Source organism: Gossypium raimondii, chromosome 2 (genome assembly GCF_025698545.1).
Source record: "Gossypium raimondii isolate GPD5lz chromosome 2, ASM2569854v1, whole genome shotgun sequence".
NCBI lineage: Eukaryota > Viridiplantae > Streptophyta > Magnoliopsida > Malvales > Malvaceae > Gossypium > Gossypium raimondii.
This window is the reverse complement of record NC_068566.1, coordinates 6256111-6282209: the sequence shown is the minus strand read 5'-3', so window position 1 is coordinate 6282209 and position 26099 is coordinate 6256111. Positions and strand designations below refer to the sequence as shown.

The following is a 26099-nucleotide window of genomic DNA, read 5'->3' as shown; positions in this document are numbered from 1 at the left end:
TTATTCTTGATCAAAGATTTAATTAATCCAGCCAATAAGCGCCACGTAAAATGTAGATAAAAATTTATGGTGTAATCATCTTACACACGATAGTGTCTCTCCCAAAACAATGGTTTCCGCCTACCAAAAGCAATGGTTCCCTCACAGTACAAGTGGTCCCATATAATGCAATAAAGTAAGGCCTTACGTCACCTATATGACGTCACTAGGCCGTTCCCAACACGTGGCACCACTGAAGAATCTTCGCTGCATAGCTCCAGGAAATATCCATGAAGCATCTGCTCATAAAATTTAAAATTAGAAGGAAAAAAATAATAAAGGGATAAAATTTGTTATTTTAGATATTAAAAAAAATAAAAGTAAAAAAAGTATAAAATGGATTGCAGCTATGCATAACAAGCTTCCTTCCCTACAAAACTCTATCAAAGACCAAAAGTCCAGATTTTCCTTAAAAATGGACTTTTCTCATCAAAACCCTAACTCTAACCCTAATTACACTTTCTTCCCTGAAAACGTCAATCCCATGCCCGATTTTGAGGTCTCCGATTATCTCGATCTTGACGGCAGTATCTTCGACGACGATACATCGTCGCAGAGTATGGTGTCGTCGGAGAAAGGCATGGCTGCAGCTACTGAACTTAGTGGTGCAACATCAAAAAATAGTAACAGGCAAGTGATATTATATATGTCTTTAACTTCCCTCAATGGAAATTTTTCTTCTTTTTTTTTACTTAATAGGTTGAATTTCTTTTTGCAGAAAATGCAAAAATGGAGTGGGGAAAAACAAATCGGAACTGGGGGTACGAGTTGCGTTTAGAATGAAATCAGAGATGGAGGTGACCGATGATGGATACAAATGGAGGAAATATGGGAAAAAATCCATCAAGAACAGCCCCAATCCAAGGTAATTATTATTATTATTTTAATCTTTTTGGGTTGATGTTGTTATATTGCATGAAAAACTGGTTTCACTGATATTGGAACCACTCATGGTTTTCAATATTGAGCCGCGGGACCCCATACATATCCATGGTGTTTTATATTATATATACATATATACTTCCAACTTGATAAATTAACTTCATTTTCTTCCTCGTGATGATATAGAAATAATTATATTCAGGCATGAAAAACAAAAAACCCAATGTCTCAAAACAATGAATTTGGATTTTTTTTTTTAAATCATAAAACTGAAGCAGCATGTGGGCTTATGATATATATATAATATATATATATTATTCTACTAGTTTATATTTTTCAATCATTGCAGCAATAGGGTTAATAAATAGTATACCATTTCATTGCCTTTCTCATTCGTTTTTCTTGATATTTCCCTCAATAAGCATATAGTTTTGCACTCAAAGGGATGAACCAATACCCATCACATCCTATACGGAATAGGATAGTAGTGAACTATAATCCAAAAAGTGGGGCAAAAGTGGGAAAAATATTGCCCCATCAGCCTAATTATATATTTCGCCAATAGCCTTCATAGTTGAAGTAGAATGCAAGTGCAAGAGGCACCACCGATCAATCCACGTACAAACACTGTGGGCTGCTGCGTTATCATCATCACGTGCTCACACCCACAGTAGTAGCAGCTACTGTATTATCTATCTTTATTCTTTAGCCGCAATTATATTTGCATTTTTTAATTTAGGAACATGTTTATATATGGACAAAGAGAAAGACAGAAAGGAGTTGGGTTTAGGCACTTTATTAATTAATTAACTTTGCATGGCTTAATTATATCCTTAGGTTATTTTGAACATATATAGTTTTTCTTGGGGTATGGTGGCTGGCTAAGGCAGCCATGGACAACCATGGAAGCTGTGAAAAGACTACTCGACAGCTTTTATCGAAATTTAAATGCTTAATCTGGACCACATAAAAGCAAAATAATTGCTTAGCTACAATCAAAGTTTCCCCCACTTCAATTTCTTTGTTATCTGATTTTGCTTCTCATTTTATATATATTATGTTTGTTCAAATATATATTATAAATAGAATGGTAATAAATTTTATATTAAAATGTCAATTAACATAAATATATCATACCTCAATATAAGTATATAATATCTTATTAGAGTAGAAGATAATATATATATATATATATTTATCATTGGATTATTAATTTAGATGTTCTTGTAATCGTGTTTTTGAATTCAACTTCAAAATTTTAAGTTAATGGCTTAATTAAAAATGTTTAAGTCAAGATGTCAACACTTCCATTGTTTATAGATGCAATTATTTATTAAGTTATTCAACTTGTGGTTCACATGAATTCTTTATATGAGCAGATAACTAATAAACAATTACTACTACCCAAATATATAATAAATTAATCTATATAAACATTTATACTATTGCGATGTTGACTTGTTTTAAAATTTTTAAACTTTAGGAAAATTCTAATATAGAAATTGCTAATGTTTTTAAAACTAGATCGGTAGTTGAATCGGTCAAGTTATCGGTTTGTCAGTCCAATCGATTCGATTAAAAAATTATTAAAAATTCAAAAATTTTTAAAAATTCTAGTTCAACTAGTTCGATCGTCGGTTCTATTGGTTTTTAGCGGGTTCAATCAACTTTTAGCCGCTTTGTATTAGTCCCTAATCTAACCTATTCAAAAGCATATTTCGAACAAGTACCCCTACCAATTTTCAATACAACCGACCAATTCAATTAGATTTAAAAAAAAATTTATTTAGACAATGGAGTTGAAAAGTTGTGTTTAAAAATTGAAAACTTATTTAATCTATTGTGAGTGAAAATTTTAGAAATAGAGTTGAAATGGTGACATTTATCTCATATGAGGTGTAGTAAAAAAATAAAAGTATTAAGAAATTAGGATATAAGAACTTTTCACTCATAATGTATTAAACACTAGTTTTAAAAATTGCAGTACCTATCAATCCATTAAGTATAGATTCTTATTCTCCTTTTATTTTTATTCAGGTCAGGATATATAGATATATATTAGATATTTTAAAAGAATTATTATATATGTGTCAAAAGATAAATGGGTAAACTATATTAATATTTATTTAATTAGGGTTTTTTTATTACTCAACTATGAAAAGTTACAAAATGATTACTCAATTATTACATTTTGTCTTTTTTGTCACTAAACTTTCTTGGATTTTGGGTATTTTCATTTTTACGTTAGTTAGTGGTGTAAAAAAAAGACAAAATTAAATGGTTGAGTAGTCATGTTTTAACTTCTTATAATTAAGTGACAAAAAACGTAGGTTACTTAAAAATAAAAGGATATAAAATTACCACTAATTTATATAGATGCTGATGATCATTTCATCAGCATGGAGGCATATACTTTTATTTGGCACTTGGCTTCAAATAAAAACTTCAATTAGACACTAAAAGCATAGAAATTATATTCTTGAGATTCTATTTTGAAAGTTTTAAGTCCGATTTTTAAGTATAGACAATAAGGGTAGAACTTATGGGAAGGTATATATATATATATATATATATATACATGTATGTGTATGTGTATGTTTTGGATTGTTTTAATGGTTGATAATGAAAGACATGGTGCCAACTATAAATTTGGTTAATGCAGGAACTATTATAAATGTTCAAGTGTAGGATGCAATGTGAAGAAGAGGATAGAAAGGGACGTAAAGGACCAAAGTTATGTGGTAACTACATATGAAGGAGTTCACAATCATGAGACCCCATCCATGGTTTACTACAACCAAATGTCCATTATGGCTCCTAATGCTTGGACCTTTCAAGCTTCTCCTCCTTCTTCTTCTTCTACATGAAAAGAAAACTTATATACATACATACATACATATATATATATTATCCTTAGAATTATATATCTGCTTCTTTGCCTTATGGTGTTGCCTAAAATGGTGAGCTATTACTTTTTAGTTGACACTAATTTTCCCACTATGCATTTTCCGGGCTGACTTAGTTAAAATACAGTCGGGCCAAAGCTAGTGGATTGACTATCCGTCGTCTTTGTTGTTGTCGTTGTAATTTCCATCTCTGTTAATTATCAGAACTCAGAACTACTTTCTCTTTCTTTTTTTTTAAATGGTATATATTAATAATAAAAGAAATTATTAGTACTTTCCTTTTTCTTCAAAAAGATGATAGGTTGACATGAATAAGTTGGGACCTCTAAAAGTTGCACTTTAAGGCTTTGGTACCCCAGGTAGCCTAGGAAGGTTTCTAAGTTGATTCAAGTGTCAATATCATCTAACTGTTCACTCATCATTTTTTTCAATAGCAACCTTATGCTTGTTTAGTTGAGATTGTTTATGAGGAATAAAACTCATACTTCAATCCTCTTACATTTCTGTTACATCTTAATTGTTCAAATTTAACAATAAGTCAGTAGATGATATAAATCAACTCTTTAGAAGAACCCCTCAAACAAATTCATAATAACGTTCTTTAGTGAGTCCATTCATTAACCCTCACACTAGATTGTTGTTATAACTTCCCATTCAAGGTGACGTAAAGCAAATCATATCACCACCTATACCATCATACCACTTAACCATTTGATTTTGACTTCCAGTAACAATTTGTGACGTTACACTTAAAGATACAAAATTAAGATTATACAAGGGTTGGACTAACCATGTAGTAGGGATCTATCTCCCTTCTAAGAATCGTCTCCTTCAACCTTTCTCCCTTTCTTCTCCTAGCTTCTTACTTTTTCCCACCACTTTATTCGATTACTCTTTACCTCAACCGTACATCTCCACAACCTCTCTGCCTAACCCAGTTATACCATCAACAGTTTTCGAAGAGTATATGCTAATTCTCTGCAGATGGAAAACAGAATTAATAAAGCATGCTTGAGTCTATGCTTTTTTCTTAGACAAGTTCTCCAAGCTTAAGTTGATAGTAAATTTAGCAATTTTGAACTAGCCACAACACATCCCAACCATGAAAAAAGTTATCGCTTATATACAAACATATCAAAACTTATATAATATAAATTATTAATATGTCAACAAAAATCATATAACAGAAATAAACTTACCCCAAAAAAAGAAAAAGAAAAACGCCCGCATCTAAATAGGTTGGGATATATAGTTTACAGTTCCTCATGAGAATCGTCTGGTTTAGAAGAAGCACTCTCTTTCACCTTCTCATCAGTTTTGTGGACAGCTTCTGCAGCAGTTTTTGCAGTTTCTTCAGCTATTGCTTCACTTGTTTCAATGCTGTCCTTCACTGCTTCTTTCACCTTCTCTCCTGTTCCATCACTAGCCTTACCTGGGTCTTTCCCTCCTGTGCCTCTAAAACTAACATCCACCATAAACATGTTAATCCACATTACAAAAAAAAAAAAAAAAAAAGGGGGGTTAATATTTGATACCATGTGTTAATATAAAAGTACGTAATAAGAAAAACAGGAAAGTGGTAATATTATTACTCTAGACTTGGAGGAGTGAACTGCAACTGGAACTCATGGATGATGGTTTTGACCTTTTCCCATGAACTTTGATGGGATTTCTTCAACAAAGAAAAGGTGTTTGAGACCAACTGGAACAATGATGGTTTCTCTTCGTTGTACTGGTTTCCTTCACAAACAACTGGTCGGATTTGATGAGATAGGATGATTAACCAAAGGAGAAACAATGTGTAGCGTCTTGTTCTTGATTTGTTCATTCTTAAAATTTGTAAACTAGAATTAAAATAGGGGGAAAAAAAAAGGGCAAAAGGATGCGGTATTTGCAGCTGTGTATAGCTAAGGGGTGGTTTCGAGTTTGGACACGTTCTATTGAAACGTGGTGGTATCATCTTGGTTTGAGGCATCCGTTTCTGAACATTTCAAGGGGGAAAAGGAAAGGAATAATCATAAATCATAATGGAAAATTGAGTACCAAACTTGTAATAAAAATTTTGATATATACTCGATCCTTGAATAAAATAAAAGTAGTAATAAATTATCCTTGCAAAATTATGAGATTTTAGTCAACCCTACTTTTTTAGTTTTGTGTCGAGACACAAGAAAGGAGATGAGAAATTTATAAAGTGAAATTAAATAATTTTTAAGTATTTATTAATTTGCTCATTAATAATGTGAGACATAAAATTTATGCATTGAATTGCACCAAATAAATATTAGAGAATTTAAGTACCTCTTAAAAGGTTGCCTTAAAATTGGTACTAAAGTTTGAGTTGCTAAGACTTTTAGCAATTAGGATCAAATTAACTTTAGTCTACTCCAATTTTAATTCATTATCAGTATTCTTTTTATATTTAATTGAGTGGAATCCAAAACATACATATCGATTTTTGAGTCCAGCTTCTCTTGAAAGCAGAGCATAGTGACAACCCTGTGTCACATTTACCATAATTTTTTTGAAAATAATACTGCACAAACCCCCATGGATTTCTTTTTCTTTTTCCCCTTTCAAGAAAGCCAGTTTTTGAGTTTTTAACATTAGATTTAGGCATGAATGTGGATCACATCCTTTACTTGCCACCTTAATGAATGAATTTCGCTTCTAAATAAGGATTACAAAGAGCTTCAATTTTCAGGACTCTATTTCTATCAAAGATTATATACAGATGGTGCTGGTGGTCACTCAATTCCTACTCTCAACTAACAGGTCATTCTTTAATCAGTGTGTGGTATATAGATTTAATACTTCATTTCCATCTCTTGGAATTCTTCATCCCTTTTGACTTTTGTTTAGCCGCTTGAAAAGCCTGCATCTTTTGTTTCTTTCGAGCTTCCTTCTCCGCCTGTTGAAACAAAGCAAGGCATGATACATAAAAGTTGATGCTTATGTACCCCATGTGACAATAATCTCTCCCGTTTTTTTTTTAAAAAAAAGCTTGGAATCTCAAGTGTATTGATAATTGCTTACCTTTGACATCTTTGATTTGGCTTTCAGTTTGGGAGCTTTCTCTTCAAGATCCGCCTCACGCTCAAGCTCCTTTACCCTTGCCTCGAGGTTCTTCTCCAGATAATACTGTTCATTTGAAATTGGTACTCACAGTTAATAAAGACGGATTATAAAGATGGGAAGAGTTCATTGAAGAAAACCATACATTGTAGTCGCCTGCATAGTCCTGCAAATGGCCATCTTTTACTTCCACTACTCTGTTGACTATCTGCCGAATGAAGTATCGGTCATGCGAAACAGTAATGACAGTGCCACTGTATTCCCTAATTGCCTCCTGATTTAATCGAAAGATTGCAAAATAAATGAGTGATAAAAAGCTAAATGCTACAATATTGAAAAAAGAATAATAAATGAAGTGAATATAGAAAGATAAGGAAAAAACAAACCTCTAGCATCTCTTTTGAGGGTATATCCAGATGATTAGTTGGTTCATCCAAAATCAGTAGGGTCGATGGTTTTACCATGAATTTGCAGAAAGCAAGACGCGCCTGAATGCAACAGGAAAAGACAACATTCAAATTCATGCCTTGAAAACAAAAAAAGTATAGATAACGCACATTATCATTACCATCATGGGACGTCAAATAGAACCGTATTAGGTTAGTCTTGTATCAAAATTCATCAGCATGCATAATGTTAAACATTTTAATACAATACACCATCGGATAATCAACCATCTTCAATTGAAGCACCCTAAAATTTGTCAAATTGAATAGGACTATCAACCAAAATAGATTCAGAGCAAAAAATATGGTTTGTTTGACAATAGCAAAAAGTGTACGACATATAAACTTCTATGTAGAGTAATTACCTTCTCACCACCACTCAAAAGGGAAACCTTCCTGTCAAGCATATCGGCTTTGAAGTTGCAACGACCAAGGAGTCCCTTAATATCATCAATTCTCCAGTCCTCTGCAACCTCTTCCACCGTCTGAAGCACCGTTTTATCCAAATCAAGAGCCTCAGCCTGAAAAAATATTGATTAGAGTAGGTGCTTCGTACTTTCTTAAGCTCAAAATGGGATCCCAGGAACTAGGTGAAAATAAAAACATGTTCTCAAAGGCCAAATACCTGATTCTGCTCAAAATAATTTGGTAGAACATTATGCTCCCCAAGGATCACTTCACCGCCTCTCGGTTTCTCTAAATGCATTATCAGTTTCAGTAAAGTACTCTTTCCACAACCATTTGGACCAATAACGGCAATTTTCTCTCCTCTTTCAATTGCAAGATTTGCCCTATTAAATAGCAGCTGACATACAACCCAAACTTTTGTCATAAATGAGAAAGATTAAAACAATCCCCACCATCCTCTTCACACAAACAAACATCTCAACTCACCTCATCCTCGTAACCAAATTCCAGATTCTTAATAGTAACAACAGATCTACCACTTCTTCCACGCTCAGGGAACCTGATCTTCATTTGTTTCCGTTGAAATGGCTTCTCTATTTGACCCTCTTCCTGAAGCCTCTCCAGCTTCTGTATCACACATAAGAGGGAGAAATTAAGTAACCAGAAAATAATTTAGAGTCTAAAGAACTGATCTCATTACACAAGCGCAAAGTATAATGAACCAGTAACAATCTAAGTAGCAAACACCATCAAACTGAAAAGAAAGAAATAAAAGATGAAAATTTCAGGCAGCAGCAACCTTAGTCTCTAAAAAAAGTGTCAACGGCCATACCGAGAACTAATTTTAGGTAGACAGAGTGGCTAACTTGAGACAAATGGACTTTTGAAAGACGAGCAAAGAGAACCAAATAGCATGCCTGAATTTATAGGTAATACTATTTATGCAAAATAACTCTCTGGCCAACATGTTAAGAAAAATACATAGGTTCCATCCTAACAAATTTCACACCGTGTGATCCAAATCGTGCACCATTTTTGATCCAGAATAGAAAACTAATTGGTCTAATAAAAGTGTTTATAAACTTAGTGAACAACCTTAGGAAAATGATATAAAATTACCAACTGCATGTCAACAAAATTTCCTAATGACTAATAACTAACCTAGAATTCTGGATGAATACCCTTAAAATAAGGAAAAAAAGAAACTATCCCCAATGACCACCTTTCAATAGACATTGTGTTCTACGCTCAGGATTCCAAAATTCAAGGTATCATACTTCTGTATGAAATTAATTGTACACGGTAAAACCATCAATTGTATAGAGTAAGATCTGATGAAAACTCACGCATTCACTTGAAAGATTACTGTCAGTCCAGAAGGTTCACAATCTGGCAGTAATTTCATTTCATCATTAATAGATGCATGTTTATGAGATAATGTCATGATGGAGCAAAACTGAACATCTTCACTCAACAATGACCAAAGTGGACAGCTTGCATTCCTCAACTATGAAATGAAATATATTTCAGGAATGACTCCCTCATACATACCTTTTCGGCAGAAGAAGCTCGGCCAGAATTTGCCCCAGCACCTAATCGGCTTATCAAGTCTCTTGTCTGCTCAATCTCCTTCTGCTGCTTCTCCCACGCAGCATACTGAGTTTCAATCCATGCTGCCTTCGCTTCAACATACTGAGAATAATTACCCTCAAACGTCCTGGAAACACCCATATCGGTCTCCACAATCTTCGTACACAACTGATCTAGAAAAGCTCTATCATGAGATATAATGACCATTGGCACATCTTGCTTTTTTAGATATCCTTCAAGCCACTCAATTGTATCAAGGTCAAGGTGATTTGTAGGCTCATCCAAAAGCAATAAATCAGGCTCCTGCAAATTTACATCCATATAAAAAAAAACAGCTAGAAACACCAATATACTCTACTACATATCATACACATGAGCCACAAGTTAATACCCTCTACATCAAAATATATCTAACAAGCTAACTATTTTCCTTAATCAATTCAATGTTTAAACTTATAATGAACAGGTACCAAGTCATTTGAGCTGCTAATAGTACGTCCATTGGATAACCTAGGCAACTATCATGATATCAAATAAACAACTTTACCTGCAGCAAAATCTTTCCAAGTGACATCCTCATCTGCCACCCGCTACTAAAACTGGCAACCAACCTATCTGAATCCTCAGGGGAAAACCCTAGCTCTGGCATTAACTTGCTAACCTTAGCATCAACCTCATCCAAATCCACAGCCTGAGCTCTCCTTTGCAACAAATCAAACTCGTCCAAAAGCCTTCCCATCAACTCCAAATCCTCTGTAGATCCTTCTATCGCCTTTTGAACCCTCTCTAACCTCTCAGAAATCTCCATTTCCTCTTTAAAGGCACTCATAAACTCCTCCCTCACCGTCCTACTCATTGAAACTTGGAATTCTTGGTTCAAAAACGCAACTTTCATATTGGGCTTGGCTTTTATAACGTTCCCCGAATCGGGTTCTTCTTGCCCCGTTATAATTCTCATTTGGGTGGTTTTCCCTGCCCCGTTTACTCCAACCAATCCAACTTTCTCGCCTTTTTTCACTTCCCAATTCACGTTTTTCAAAACCGTAACTCCTTTATAGCTTTTGCTAATATTTTCGAGCTTTACACCGGAGGAAATACCAGAAGCGCCGGTGTTGGATTGTTTGTTGCCACGCTTTCGATCAATCTCTTCAACTGTGTTGGTTGAAAACAATGACTCAATGTCGTTTTGAGGTTCTTTAACGGAGGTTTCAACACTGAGAGTGGAAACTTGGGCATTTACTTTAGTGGGTCTAAATTTAAGGGTTTTGGGAGAAACGACCGATGAGGAATTCCGGGTTAAAGAGGGTCGTAGAGAGGTGAAGAATGTTGAACGAAGGTCTAAGCGATGGAATTTCGTGGATAGGTCCATGTTTGGTTGGTGGGAAAATGAAGGAAAAGGAAAGGGAAAGAAGGGAAATGGAATTGGAACTTTCTTCAATAAATATTTTCCCTTTTATTCATAAAAACAAATCATCATAATTTTGAATATGATAGAATTAGGCATCGCTTAATAAATTTGAGGGGTGGAAGAAATTGTAATTATTTTGGTCACCACTTGATATAAAATTGTGGCCCAACAGAAGAGAGAGAAGGAGGAGATTTTGTGGTCATGGTTAGCCAAAAAGGAGGAAATGAAAGAGACAGCGGCTCCCAGTTACTGGCACGTGCTACGTAATCCACGTGTCCAATCACGATCATAAACCGAATCCTCTTCGATTTTATCCTTGAAACTTGTTGTTTTTGACGTAAATATTATATAAAAATGAATATTCATCCATAGAATAATCATCTTTTCATCATAGGGATTAAGTTGAGAAAACTTATCAAATTTAGGGGCCAGATGTCTTCAATTATATGTTTAATTATAAGTTATGGTTATGCAACCCATTGGTCACAAATTTTATTTAGGCCCAATAAGGGTTACTAGTAAAAAAATTTAAGGTGTTTTGTTTTATTTTTTTTACGTTATGAGTTTTGGGCCTTTTTGGCAAACAAAGAAGTTTAAAACAATATGGAAAAGATTAGTGATATGGGGTTACAACTTAAATCTGGTAAATCATGTAGTCTTAGGTGTTTTTTTTACTTTAAATTGTCTAAGTCAGCCTTACTCTCGGAAATGAAAATTCAAAAAGGAAATTCTCTAAAGCACCAAAATAAATAGAAAGTAACTCAAAAAAGGCAAAGGAACTCGAATCGAATAAAAAAAGTCACAAGAAAGCAATGCACATAAGGTGTTTGAGTAAATAAACCCTAAATCGAATATACACCTGTGTTTTCGGATAGACAAATTATTGCCGTTCTCGACTTTTAACCAAACGATCTTGTCCACTATACTCGTACCACAACCTACTTCGAATATGGGCTCAAATGATTCGAATAAAAACACAGAACTAGAATTCATTTTATTTGTTTAAGTGTGAAAACAAAACCTCTTATCAAATAGAAATGACAAAAATTATTATTCCAGAAAATAGATTTAATTGTTGAGAATAAATTCTCTTTATTTGGTAAAGTAACAATATCTTAAAGTCTTATAAATAAACCTATCAATGTCATCTACTTATAGGGAGAGGACGTAGAACCCTTATTGAATTGAAGAAATTTATTTCAACTGGAAAAACGAACTACTGGTCTATCCAGGAGTATAGGGGGCAACATCTCTAGTTCATAAAACTAGGGTTTGCTGTCACATCCTTTGTCATGAAAGGATTTTAGGCCTCTCCCATATTGGGTCCAATTTCTATTTCCCAAAATAAACATCTTAATATTTTTTTCAATTAAATAATCTTCTCAACTCAATTCTAATTCTGTTAAAACCATGACGATTTTACCGTAAAAGAATCTATGAGAGAATATATATATATATATAATATTTCTACATTCAACGGTTCACTATGACCAAATGATTTATTTCAATTTTTGAAATTCACTTAATTCGAAAAAAGAAATTCTTTTCCAAATCTTTTTCATTTTCATTTTGGAGAAAACCACATTCATTTTTAAATGATTCCATTTCTCCAATTTCATTTTGGAGAAAACTATAATCATTTCCAAATGATTTCATTTCTTTATTTTTATTTTCATTTTGGAGAAAACCATAATCATTTTCAAATATTTCCCATTTCTCCATTTTCACAATTTTTATTCATTTTTGTTCATTTGATTCAACATGACATTCATTTCTAGTTTCAACGAGCCAGCTGAGGGACTAATTGGACATATGTGATTAAGGCTCAAATGATTTAGAATTAAGTTTCAACTTTTCACTTATTAATTATACTCATTTAGTTACGAAGTCATTTCACTATAGTATCGTGACTAAGCTCTCCCCAACGACATACCATTATGAAAGTAACTCGATCAGTGCTCGTCTAATGACCTTGTCATAAGTGTGTTACCCTCATAAGATATCCTTAAACTCTTTGGGGTAATATTCGTTCTCCCAATATGATCCTAGTTTATCTCATGGCAATTATTGCATCTTATTTTATGAAAAGTCAATTACTATCAAATAGTAATCAAGTCATTTATCACAAAGACAAACGACTTATGACCACATTTACTTTTCATCAACCATGTAATGCCAATGAGAGGATATCATTTACCCATGTCTTAGGCTACGAATTTAACTATTGTGAATGACACTACATACTGCAGAAGTTGTATACCCAACGCACTAGCTTTCGATTCCTTATCTATTTGAACATAGGATTTTCCTTACATCAAAATATACGAGTCGTGCATGCATAGTCCGTCACCCACTCAAGATTTAGGATGTCACATTATGAACGTCACAAGTGAATAAATCCATGGATTTAGAATCTATTCTTCTTGGGTCCAGTTCGATGTATTGTCAATCCATTTAGTCTCATCTATGTCTCTATCTTATAGGAGTTATTCGTTTTGATACCCAAGACAAAGCATCTCCCTAATTAGACGACATATTAGTCTTTTAATCGGTTTGTTCATTTCCGATTAGACTAAGGACGTGTTTAGATTCGTCTACTAATATAAGTCGTCTTTCTGTATTACGATCCGGCCATGTAATATTGGTTAGTATTAGTTTAACATTAGACAACCAATGAGCAACATTTACTTTTATTTTATTTTGCGTGCAAAAATCACACGAGGACAATTATACGAATTATATTAATGTAATTAATGAATTTATTTTATTAATCAATTTGTTCGAAAAAAATTATAAATTTACAAACGAATATACTACACTCAGGACATCGATCCAATAAAATAAACTAATTATTTTTGAAAACTATTTTTGTAGCATGAACCATGGGTTTTATTTTAATTATTTTTAAAAGATTTAAACTAATTATTTTTGTAGCACGAACCATGACTATTTTCAATAATCCACACAAAAAACCAAAAATGTTATTTTCAATGAAAGCTATGCCATTTTCTAAAATACTTGTATTTTATGATTATCATACGCTTTATATCAATCATGAAATCCGAAGTTAACATCCTTTGTGGAAATACAAATGCAATGATAGGTTTGTTTCTCAATCAACAACGTGAAATGAACGGTATGTGGGATGTTGAAATATTGATTTTAAACCAATTCAAGGTTTTGATTTTGTCAATTGTGAAGTCAACTAATGTTAATTTCGTATCTAATACTTAAATTCTAAAACTTAATATAACACTCTCAATCGAATCTTAACTCGATTGGTATGACGACATGAGTTCGAGTGTGCTAAAATACATTATCTTCCTATTTATGAGCTGGGGAGGGGCTATGTGTAGTTTTCGTGAATATGTTTTATTTAAGTTGATTTTAATTTAGAAACATAAAATAAAGTTTTAAGATTTGAAAGGAGTCTAAATTAATTTCAATATTATAGTAACTAATCGGTTAACACTATCAATGGATAAAAATTTCATACTTATCTAATTGATTTTGATGTTTTGAAATTTAAAATTTCAATATAAAAAACAAAACAAAACTTCCAGCAATGGGGTAAACAAGTATAATTTGACAAATTTTAAAGCATTATTTTAGTTTTACCGCTTTTCACTTTAATCTTTAATGTCTTTTACCTCAATCAATATTTTAAAAAATATTTTTAGGTGACCAAAATGAAAGTAACCTAGAAGTTGAGTGATCAAAGTTAACATGTGAACATGATATGGTGCGTTTAAGTTAACTATAATTGGAGATTTAATATTGAATGATTGAAATAAAAACGCCCTAAAAATTGGGAAAATTTCATTTTGGATGATTAAATCGAAAATACCCTAAATCGCACTAAATAAAAGAAATTAATTACATAGTCTACAGTGTAACGTAATTTTAGTAAAAGTTTGCGAAAGCACACTTGGGTTGGGCGTGTAGTTTACTACATTAGTGCATGGCTTGAGTTTAATCATTTCCCCTGAAAATTGAAATGATATAGCATACCATGAGATGCGTTTGCTATTCCTATTAGTAGAATATTTCGTAAAATCTCATTCACTCATTCTTTTTACACCATTATTTTTCCCATTACAATATGCACAATGGTAATGTTAGGTCGTTGCCTCATTTTTAATCAATCATGACAATATATCTTAACTCGATTAGTATCGATATTGTTATCAATGTAGGAGGATATCGGTTTAAGTGAGTAGAAGTCATTTCTTATGCTAATGTCATGAAATCAACAGTTAGCAAAATTCCCTTCGAGAATGATGTGTACTAGGTTTGGGTTATTTGCCCTTTTGGTCCCTCCATTTACAAACCCAATGGCCCAAATTCATCTACTAACCTAACCCTAAAAGCCCAGACACTCGAAGCCCAATAGCCTAAATCCTAAATTAAACAAAACAAAAAAGAAAACCTTAAAAGTCCCTAAGCCTCCAACCGCCACCCTCGCCACGTCAGTAGACGTACCACCAGAGGCCTAACACCATCTCCTCGTCTTTCCCACCACCACCTGCAAAAGACAGAAAAATGGAAGCAGGGAAGCAGAAAAAGGAAAAAGAGAAAAATAATATGCTGCAATTCAGCTATAAAAAGGCAAAGAACCATTTGTAATTTTTTTACGAAGAAATTCAACAGAGAATACAAAGAGAAAAACAAATTACGAAGGTGGTTTTTTTTATCTTCCATTTTGATGTTTATTCTATTTTTTTAAATAGCATAAAAAATAAAAACAAAGTAAAAAAACTTATCTCATCGCTTTGTTTCCCACCACCGTCGACGGCAGCTCTCTGCCGATTCAAAGGGTGATACGAGTCTCAAAGGCCCAACCCAAGAACGTGATGGGCTCAAACTACCACAAGGCCCAATAACGAGATCAAAGGCCCGACAAATGCGTTCCAAACTAAATGGGACCATTCAAGAATTTGTTAGCAAGGCCTTAGATGTGTACACAAAAGAACAAGAAAATCAAGATTCACTTTCTTGTTTTCAAGAAAATCAAGAAACCGAATCTTGGCCCAATTTTGCTGTTTGGAGAGATTTCAAGAATCGAGAAAATCAAGATTTCAAATCTTGGAAATCTTGGTCCAAGAAACAGAATCTTGCATCCAAGGTGTATTGGATCTCCGTTACGAGCATCAACGACCTAAATTTGGTAGGAGATGGATCACAAGCCCAAACTCTTGAAGGCGAGGCCCAATAAGCGAATTCCAGCCCAATCAAGAAATCCATACATATTTAGTTGAAAATCAGGCCAAAATGTCAAAGGGCCCAATTTGTAAACATTTTAATTGTTAATTTAATTTTTAAGGCTCTAGGAAAATTACATGTTAAAAATCGGCCCAAAACAGCCTATTTAAGTGGCCAGTTAATTTCCTATTATTTTTCTTAATTAGGTTTAATTTTTAAGTTCTCCTAATGAGATTAGAATTAGTAGAAGGCCTATATAAGAGATGGCCGGCCACCCTTTGTAATTCATTACTCAATACAATAAAATTTCAGTTTTGTTAAAGTGCAGAATTTTCTTTGGGGATTTCTCCAAGAATTCTCTCTTGAGCTTTCTTTAGAAGTTGTTTTAACAATCTTGTGATTGTGGGAGCCATCTTCAACCTTCTTCTTGCCATTGATATTCTTTGGAGGGGAGATTAGAGCCGTTTGAAGGGATTTGTGGAATCTTTCAAGATTTCAAGGATCTTTAGGACTTATCTTTTATTTCTTGCTGTTTCGATTTCTTTATTTATCTTCTCTTGTGTCGATTCTTTATCTCATTTGTTTGCTGTTATTCTTGTGTTTTTCCAGCCATATTCCAACTCCAAGAATCGATTAATTCTTCCTTCGTTGGCAGCAAGGAGTCGTCCTCAAAATCCCCAAAATTCTAGGGTTTGGCCGATTGGGTTATAATCTGTTTGGGGGTCAATCGGTTGCTGGAATTTGGGGAAAATCATCTTGGCTGTTCAATTAGACCGAATCGCATCCTTTATTTACTTCTTGAATCGTTCTATTCCATTGTTCTCTTTCTTTGTTTCTTGCTGCTCCTTTAATTGAATTTGGGGATTTAAATTCAAATCTGATTCGGTTTAAACTTAATCTTTGTTTTTGTTTTCAGATCTGTTCGTCTAGGACCTTTCGTAGGAGTTTCTCGTGACTTGGCAACTCGATCTTGGTCCGCGTGCAACCCTCTATCAAAGGGTCTCCAAACCCATTAGGGTTCGTCGACAACCTCAACGGAGACCGAAGAATTAAAAAAAAAACAGCAAAGTTAAAACAAAAACGAAGATTCATTTTTTTCTAAACCCCTAAGGGTTCGTCGACGGCCTCATCGTAGATCAGGGAGAAGAAAAGGGTTTCTTGACTGTTAGTGGAATTCGACTGGGTTTTTGGGGATTTGAATCCTATATCTAAAATCTACGTGAAAAAGGGCTCGGAATGGGTGATTTTGGTGATCTCCGGCCTCCGGAGGCGGCAGTCTCCGTCACCGATGACCGGTGGCCGCAGCGGAGACTTGCCGACCCTATGACCGAAGGAAAGGGGGCTCGAGAAAAATAAGAAAGGAAATGAGTTTTTTTTAGGCTATTAAAATGATTTTTTTTAGATTTTTTTTAAAAAGAAAGGAAATGAGTTTTTTTAGGCTATTAAAATGATTGTTTTTAGATTTTTTAACTTAAATAGGGCTTGTGATACGACGCCGTTTTGGCTTGACCTCAAAAGCCTCGAAACGTCGTCGTTTTGGGGTTGACCTGAAGATCTGACCCAAACAGCCTCAGGTTCCGCATGTTTTCGAAGTGATGGTCTAATTCCATTTTGGTCCTTCTGCTTTTTTTGCTTTTTTTAATTTCGTCATGTTCCTTTCTTTTTATTTTTTGAATTTTACCCTATAATTTTAATTTCCTTGCAAGCCAGTCCTTTGACCCACTATTGAGCCAAGGAAATGACGTGAGGTTGGGATAATTTCCCTTTGAGGCGATACACTTTTCCATTTTATTTTAATTCAATCCTTTATATTCTGTTTTTGTTTTTATATGATTTATGCTTTAAATTTTGTTACATATTCAATTCAGTCCCCAGACTATCGACCCTTGGGGAATGACGTGTACTGGGTTTGGGTTATTTGCCCTTTTGGTCCCTGTATTTTATTTTTTATTTAACACTTTTATTTACTGTTTTCATTTATTTATACCTGAAGTTTGGTCATAGTTTCAGTTTGGTCCCCTGTTCATTTAATTAAGTCTCTGTACTTGCTTTTTTTTTTCACCCTTTAACCTGCATAATTTATATTTTTTCCCTCGAACTTCCGATTATTTTATTTTAGTCCTTTATTTTAATTATTGATACTATTAATACTATTAGGTAATTATCGTTGCTAATTAATATTATTTTTGTTAAAATTTGCTCAAAAATCAATATTTTATGAACGTAATTATATTATTATCATACATTTTTGTATTATCCCACTATTAGTATCATTATTATATAGTATTATTAATTGAATTTTTTCATTTCTTTTATTATTATTGAATTCATTATATTATTGTCATTTTATTTTATTATTTATGTTATTATTTTGTTACATGTCATAATTTTGCCATCATCACGTATTGTAAATATTGCTACATACATTCATTTGTTTTTCTGTGCAAATGCATAAAAAATAATTTAAGACCGAGGTAATATTCTTTATTTTGAGAATCCGAGGAGTGGTGCTCCTAACTTACGGAGTATGACTTTCTCCTTGAACCGAAGTAATCGAATATCCTATTTAAAATGAAAACACATAGGATTTAAGTAATAATCAAATGGCGATCATTCTTGTTTTCAAGAACTTGAGACATTGTGCCCTAACTTACTGGACATGATCTTTTCTTTTCGATTAACTCGAAATAAAGCCTTTTCCATAAAATTTAATTTAGTTAGCGATATGTTAATAAAATATCATCATGCAAAGAGGGATTGTATTTTAAATTCTCTTCGAATTTTTAATTTTCGACGCTAAGACATCAAATAATAAACTAAGTACCAATTTTGGGTGTTATGAGGGTGCTAATCCTTCCTCATACATAACTGACTCCCGAACCCACTTCCTGGATTTTGTAGATCGAAAATTATCGTTTTAGTAAATTTAACCTTTTGTTAAAATGATTAAGTTTCATGATCCGATCACACCTAATAAAAAGGATTGGTGGCGACTCCATTTTCATTTTTAAAATAAAAAGTCGATTTCCAAAAAGGTTTTGATAGTTGAACTCCCCCAGATCAAATTACATTAATGACAACTAAGATCAATGCCTATTTATAAGATGAGAGTCTTAAGGGATCTAAACTTTATACATCTTTATCTCTTAGGATTTACATTAATTACTCTGATAACTCTAGTTTTACTAGAGCATTTTATTGAGCCACCAAAACTTCAAGCTTCAAGTAGATAGACTTATTCACATGTTCCATTTAATCAATTAATCTCCATGAAATGCTTTGTGCACAATGATCATAAATTTTGATCCGTGATTTATGACACTTGCCTAACTAAATTACAGAATTGAGTTCACAAGTTTGTCCCAATAGTAGACCCCACGACAGTGGTTTTAAAAATTTATGTATTTTCTATGGTGTTGCATTTTTTTTTTCAAATTTACAGTATTTTTATAAAATATGTATTTATATTAATTTTATAACAGCATATGTATTTTTTTATTTTTTTACATTGTAAACAAAATAGATTAGTATGTTATTTTTTAGAAAATAACTCGAACAAGATATAAGGATTTTATTTTCATTAGAAGTTTTTGTTTTAAAATGCAAACATCAAAATATCATTTCCATTAAATTACAATGTATATATTATATTATTAAAATATTTATATATTCTAAAAATTCTAATCATCTTCGTCATTCTTCGATCCAATATTCCTACCAAGTAATTTCAATACAACTGTGTGTTCCATTTCTTTGAACAAGATTTGTTGAATCCTCAATAGCAAGTATTCCATTAACAATGGATCTGTGAATGTTTCCTTCCAAATAAAATTGGATTCGGACCAGATTCAACCACCAATATTGCCCTCTTTAAAATGAACTTTCTTTGTATTACGATCTACATCTGTCCAACAACCATCACCATTCTCGATTTCCAGATGAGAAATGTTATCACCCGAGTTCAGAGAGATTTCCATTTAAGATTAATTGTTCAATTGCTTAAAAATAGAGGTTAAAAAGATAATAATAATAAAAAAGCGACCACCATTAAAGATTAAATTTAATGATCCTTTATTGAAATATGAGAAGCAAGCTTTTATGTACTGAGAATACGAGTGAGATTTTAACTCACCATAATTGAGTGCAAAAATCAGACAAAAGACAAGAAAAGGGGATTAAAAAGTGTTGTCAGTTTACAGCTAGAATTAGAATTTTGTCATAAAAAAACAAGGTCAAGAAAGCCAATAATGGAAGTTGTGTTAAAAATAAATTATAGCCATATAATTTTCATCCAACTTCCAAATTTTTATTGGGAAAAATATAAATTATACATCAATTTAATTCAGTATATCACGAGATACAAAATTTTAATTTGATACAATCGTCTAAATTATTTTATATAAATAAATATTAATTTCATAATATATTTATTAATTTTGACTTAACATATTTTATATTAATTTATTTGTTTTTCTGCCTACTTATTCTCCGTCCTTTTGTTGAAAATTCTGTGGTTGATGAATTAATTCTGCTACTAAGATAGCCGCCCAAGAAAGTTATTTAATGAAATCCAACTACACCCACCGAAAGAAACAATGCTACCTAGGGATTTATCCAATAATTAATATTCTTTTACATTTTATTATTTATTTTTTGTTATTAGTCCCTATGTTATGCATAAATTATGAATTTAGTTCTTATGCTCTAATATGGTTATATAGAATCTTTATATTTTGAAATTCTGAAATTTCAATTTTGACCAAACAAAGAATATGTTAATAACATACCAACCAATTATTTCTACATAAACTATATTATTTTACTTTTTCTTATACAAAAGTAAATCAAGAATTAAGTTTGTGAGTATTACGATTTGATTTGTTCTACTCTCTTTCAATCCTTCCAATGCAATTTATCTTAAAGTTTAGTATGCTGGAAATTACAAAATGAAAAATATTCACCCTACAATATACCATTGCACATTATTTTATAACTTCTTTAATAACAAAGTTGTGCCATCTCTTTCAATACAAGTAAATCCACCCTACTCTAAAATTTTAAATAACCTTAACCAACCTTTTTCTTCTTTTATGAAACAACCAATTAAACCCAAACAAAAGGATTGTTTGTAAACAATTGTAACTCTTTCTCCTTATTAAAAGTTATTTTAATCATTTGATCTGCTTGTACATTTTCTTTTATGTATGTATTTAAGCACTCAATTTTCAATGTTCTTCAAGAGGTGGTGAATGCGCCTGATTATCATCGATTTAGAGGGCGCTGATTCTGAAACTTGGATACCTTCAATAACATCCAAATTGTCTGTTTATATAAACACTTCATTTCCTTACTTTTTCTTGCATCAGCGACAGATTATTCAAAATACCCCATAATTTAATCAAAATGTTATAGAAAAAATAAAGAAAAATTTGAAATATAGTGTAGGGTTGAATTGCGATTTGGTTTTGATGTATTTAGTAATGAATCAAAATTCATTTTTTATTTAATTTTTAACTTTTACAATACAAAAAGAAATAAATTTATATTTAAATTAATTTAAAATTTTATAGCTCTGCGTATAACAAACATGTCTAATACGTGTCAACCAGAGAAGTACATGAAATTTAAATGTAAAAAGATTATGTAGGACACAAATTTGGCATTCAATTATAATGAGCTGATAAACGGTGCCGTTTAAAATCCCAAAAAACCGCGTCTCGGATGAACTTTGGAATCTGCCCTCGTAGAGACAGCTAGCATATAAAAGCAGCAATCTTAACCAAATTAAGGGGCAAAAAGCTTAAAAATCCACGTAAGCAAAGCGTGTCCGAATGAGTGGCATTCCGTGTAATTTAAGCGAAAAGGCAAGACCATTATCGAGAATTAAAACGTATAAAAATAATAAGTTAATATACATATAAACAAAGGAAAGCTGGGGAGGGGAGGGGAGTGATTGATTTTATTAGGTGCTGATTGATTAGTGTTTCTATCAAAGACCCCCCCCCCCCCTTCCGATCGGTGCTGTCGTTTGCTGAATTTATATATTTTTTGCTTCAACTCATTCAATCACCACAATTTCTCTTATTTCTTTCTTTTTATAAATACCCTTTTATTTTTACTTGCTTTTTCTATTTCTCCTTTGACTGGTTCAGATTAGCCGTTGATAGTTTAGTGATTAATATATAGAACTCTTTAAAGCTTTGGAAAGATCCTTTTTTTTCACTTGGTATCAAGCATGGAAGATCGCAAGGAGGTTAGTTCTTTGTTTTTCTTATGTTATTGATAAGAAAAAAGAAGGATTCTTTTTTTGGCTATGTAGTTATGATTCATGTGGTCTTAGTTATTTTCCTTCTTAGTTTTGGAGTTTCTTTGCAGCCAAACAAATATTTGGTGTTCATTTCCGAGTTCACTCATGGGTTGAAAAAAAGAAATTTAATTTTACGTTTTCCAAGTGTATGAAGTAGTAAAATTCAATTTTTTAAATATGGGTTTTGATTTTTGGTATGTCTCAAAAGCTGAAATTCCCTTCTACAGGGAAAAAAAATCTATAATCTTAGAGTTGAAAAAGAAAAAAAAAGAATACAGGGGAACACTATAAACAGGTTTCTGGTTATGTTACCCAGATTCACCGAGTGAGTGTCAAGTTTTTTTAAGTTCTTAAGGACAATGACAAGTCTAAATAATGTAAATGGTTGGTCTTATAAAGGAACATGAAAGAGTCATGAATAACATAGATTGTTGGTGTTAATTGTTAGGAATATTTTCGTACATGCAGTGCTAGCTAGGTTGTGAATTTGGAATGTCTTTGTATTGAACTTGCAAAGTCACATGATGTCTTTTTGGCATTATTAAGTATTGCCAAAGGACAAATTTTATAATTTGCTCAACAGTTGGCCATGAATACAAAGCATTGATAGCTTTGGCAATATTTGGGGTTAATTAAAGCATTGATATATTTTGGCTTACGGGTGTTAAAATTGATGTAGAAAAATGCACCATGGCTATCAGTACCACAATTTGGTGATTGGGATCAAAAGGGACAGGTGCCAGATTACTCTCTTGACTTCTCAAAGATCAGGGAAATGAGGAAGCAAAACAAGAGGGAAGTTTCAAGAGCCAGTCTTGGTAATGAAGAAGAGTTCATTAACCCAACTGCAAACACTGTTAGCACTACTCCTAGTGATGATCATCACCACAATTACCCTCAGAACCATCACTCTCCATCTGTAAGATTCTCCCTTCCACTATCTTCCCAAATCCTTTATTTAATTAGAAAATGTACTATAAATATACAATTTTCTATTATTGGTTGGTAGCTATAAATAGTGATAGCGCCGTAACCATGTCGAATCCATATGAACTTTGTTGGCATCCATGTGATATAGGCTGGTGGGGAAGTTGTGCTTAGCTGTATCATTTAATCTTTTTCCTTTGATGTTTGCTAGCCCCGGGGCTTGCACAATTAACCTTTAAGCTTATGTAACTCGGCCCTTGGGGAAAACCCCGATGAGGATTCCACTTTTCATTGTAGAAATACTTTTCTATATCTTTTATCTCTTTGGTCAATGAATTATACTTTTTTTCACTTTGACAAATGTCATTAGTTAGCCATATTATACTCGGTCACACATTTGTTGATTGCTTTTTTTTGAATTTCTTGACAGACAAGGCGGAGTTTCTTTAGCTACTTCAATTGCTGCGTCAAGGCTTAAGGGTTAGGGTTTAAGGGCTCGCATGAAAGATGATTTTAAAAGCCACCCGAGTTACATCGATGTATTTATAGAGCACCCTTCCTCTCTCTCTTTCCATTGTGTTCTTTGTTTTTTTTGGTTTCTCATCTTTATTTCTTCATCATCTCTTTGGTTTTTAAGATTAGGAAAGATAATATATGCTTTAATTTAAATGTGGTGATCATTTTATGCATCTGATCTTCCTCTTTCCTTGGTTCTCATGATGTATAATTTGAATGGAAAGGTGATGGAGAAATAAAGGGGGGGGGATTATTGATGAGGCTAATATCCCGGGGATGTGACATGAAAGAAAATGGGGGGTTGAGAAATGTGTGGCTAAAACTACTATCGAGGGTGATGTTGGGGACCAATTTGATCTTTTTGGTGATAGGATGGGCTGATTTTAATCAATTGGAAATAAGCTATTGTGTGTAGCATTTATTACCTATGGAACTTTAATTTGCTTTTGTCCGTTTCCCCCAACTGGTTACTTCATGTATTGGAAACTTAAAAAAGCTGGTTCACTCAATCTGGTAATAAATTTGACTATGAATGGGTATGGAGGAGATTTAATAACGAAACTTTGATTCTCAATTTTGTTACTGTCATTTAAATATGTAATGCATGTGACATTTTTACAAATCAATGCTGATGTGAAACTTATTTCCATTTAAATCAAATTGGAAGTTCTAAACACCCGCAACAATTACATCCAACAAAAACTCAATAATATCTTCATTTTCACCTTCAGGAAGGAAACTCAAAATCCTTCCATACCATCTCTTCAATTTAATCTTTTTTATTTACTTAGTCTTTTTAATTGTAGATTCGCATTTAAGGTGCTCATAGGTTGGTTCAGGTTTAAGCATGATGGTAACATACTTTATGTTTGCTCAAGTCTGGTTCGACTAGAAATATGAGCTTAAAATTTTGTCCAAACTTGCCAATATTTGTAGAAGACTAACTCAAGCTTATTTTAGGCTCGCTTATATTATTTCTTAAAACTTTTAAAAAATACTTATATTATATTATTTTAATATTTAATAATTTTTATTTATTTAAATTTTTTATATAGTAATTTTAATATTATTTTAATATTTACATTAGAGTAGCATTATATATTTATTATAAGTTTATTTTTTAATGTGTTCTAAATTACATAATATATCAAAAATATTATAATATAAAATATTATAAACTTAAAACTGGCTTGGCAAACTGGACTTGGGCCTTGAATATTCAAGTCCGAGTCCAATCCATATTTTAAACAGGTCTAATTTTTTGTCCAGATTTAATATTTTTACTCAAACGCTCCTAAATTTCGGACGAACCTTCGGACCTAGATAAATAACCCAAACCCATGTATAATTCACATATTATTCCACAACAGAGTACATAAAAAGATCAATTTGTGCCACAATATAAAAATAGCCCTCAAATTGATTTTACTATTAAAACCTTTACTAATTCTAAAAACAAAAATAAAATTTGTACCATATTAATGCAATTGGTAATAGTCTTGTAACACCCTATTTTGGCCTGGGTCTAAAGGGCTCGAATTACAAATAGGCTTATGTGGCCCAAAATCTGAAATGAACAGAGGCCTAAAGCAATGGCCCAAAACAATAAACAGAAACCCTAGGGTTTCTAAGGAAATCTTCTCGCGCCGCAACCAGGATCTTCACAGTCAAGCCCCCGAATCTTCATCTGCACACAAAAAAGGAAACAAACAGTATATGGAAAACAAAATCGAAGATTTGCAAATCAAATCAATATAAGCAGATTCGTTTCTTCATATATTTTGAGAATGGCTGTAAAAAGCCATTAAACATATTGTAATAAGGATCCCGATTCGGAAACCAAATAAAAAAGCTATTACTTTCGCAATACAGAGAACAAAAATCGATCAAAGGTTGTTACTTGCAGTTTTTATTTATTTTTTACTATTATATTTTTTTAGCATTTATATAGATACGAATAAAATAAATAAGAGAAAAGAGAGAAATAACCTATGTTTTGAGCCTAAATCGCCGTGAACGGCCGAGGAAGTTGTCCCCGAGGAAAGACGGTCAGAAATCGAAAGGTTTCCTGGGCTTTTGAGGCTTTTTCTCTTACTGTTTGAAGATTTTAAACCCAGATTTGCGCTTAGAGGGGTCAAGAAAGCCAAGTTGGGAATTTTCCCTTTTTACCACCGCAGAGGCAATGGTCTTGGTAGCTAGAGATCGTGGCCGTGGCATGGCCGATGACCTGTAGATGATCGGGCCTTGGCCGGAGAGCTGGGGGGGAAGAGCTTTTTTTAAGAGATTTCTGTTTTTTTTTAAAAGAAAGGAGAGAATGAAATTTTTAATGTTTTTTTTGTCTTAAATAGCCTAGTGAAACGACGTCGTTTCACCAGGCCTCCCTAGACGCCCAA

General features: G+C 32.8%; 4 protein-coding genes across 5 annotated transcripts; 2 read left to right on the top strand and 2 right to left on the bottom strand.

Annotated features, from left to right (window-relative positions):
* Positions 1-388: 388 nt before the first annotated feature.
* LOC105787878 (probable WRKY transcription factor 51) lies at positions 389-4100 on the top strand. The gene is made up of 3 exons (XM_012614470.2): positions 389-669; positions 758-904; positions 3584-4100. Exons 1-3 carry the CDS (start codon positions 389-391, stop codon positions 3786-3788), a joined length of 633 nt encoding a protein of 210 aa, XP_012469924.1. The 3' UTR covers positions 3789-4100.
* Positions 4101-4947: 847 nt separating this feature from the next.
* Positions 4948-5938, bottom strand: LOC105787877 (uncharacterized). The gene is made up of 2 exons (XM_012614469.2): positions 5420-5938; positions 4948-5288 (listed from the first exon to the last, which is right to left on the bottom strand). The coding sequence occupies exons 1-2, from the start codon at positions 5800-5802 to the stop codon at positions 5081-5083; spliced, it is 591 nt and encodes a 196-aa protein (XP_012469923.1). The 5' UTR covers positions 5803-5938; the 3' UTR covers positions 4948-5080.
* Positions 5939-6364: 426 nt separating this feature from the next.
* On the bottom strand, positions 6365-10834 carry LOC105787876 (ABC transporter F family member 5). 2 transcript variants are annotated; one of them, XM_012614468.2, is made up of 9 exons: positions 9894-10827; positions 9308-9649; positions 8243-8383; positions 7974-8153; positions 7714-7869; positions 7289-7390; positions 7048-7176; positions 6864-6968; positions 6365-6738 (listed from the first exon to the last, which is right to left on the bottom strand). In XM_012614468.2, the coding sequence occupies exons 1-9, from the start codon at positions 10713-10715 to the stop codon at positions 6643-6645; spliced, it is 2073 nt and encodes a 690-aa protein (XP_012469922.1). In that variant the 5' UTR covers positions 10716-10827; the 3' UTR covers positions 6365-6642. The 2 variants fall into 2 exon arrangements, 1 of the variants encoding a protein (XP_012469922.1); XR_001131706.2 differs by lacking the exons at positions 6365-6738; positions 6864-6968; positions 7048-7176 and adding an exon at positions 7471-7595 and having other exon boundaries at positions 9894-10834.
* An 11066-nt stretch (positions 10835-21900) lies between these two features.
* LOC105787875 (uncharacterized) lies at positions 21901-23879 on the top strand. The gene is made up of 3 exons (XM_012614467.2): positions 21901-22209; positions 22943-23182; positions 23621-23879. The coding sequence occupies exons 1-3, from the start codon at positions 22192-22194 to the stop codon at positions 23666-23668; spliced, it is 306 nt and encodes a 101-aa protein (XP_012469921.1). The 5' UTR covers positions 21901-22191; the 3' UTR covers positions 23669-23879.
* Positions 23880-26099: the final 2220 nt, after the last annotated feature.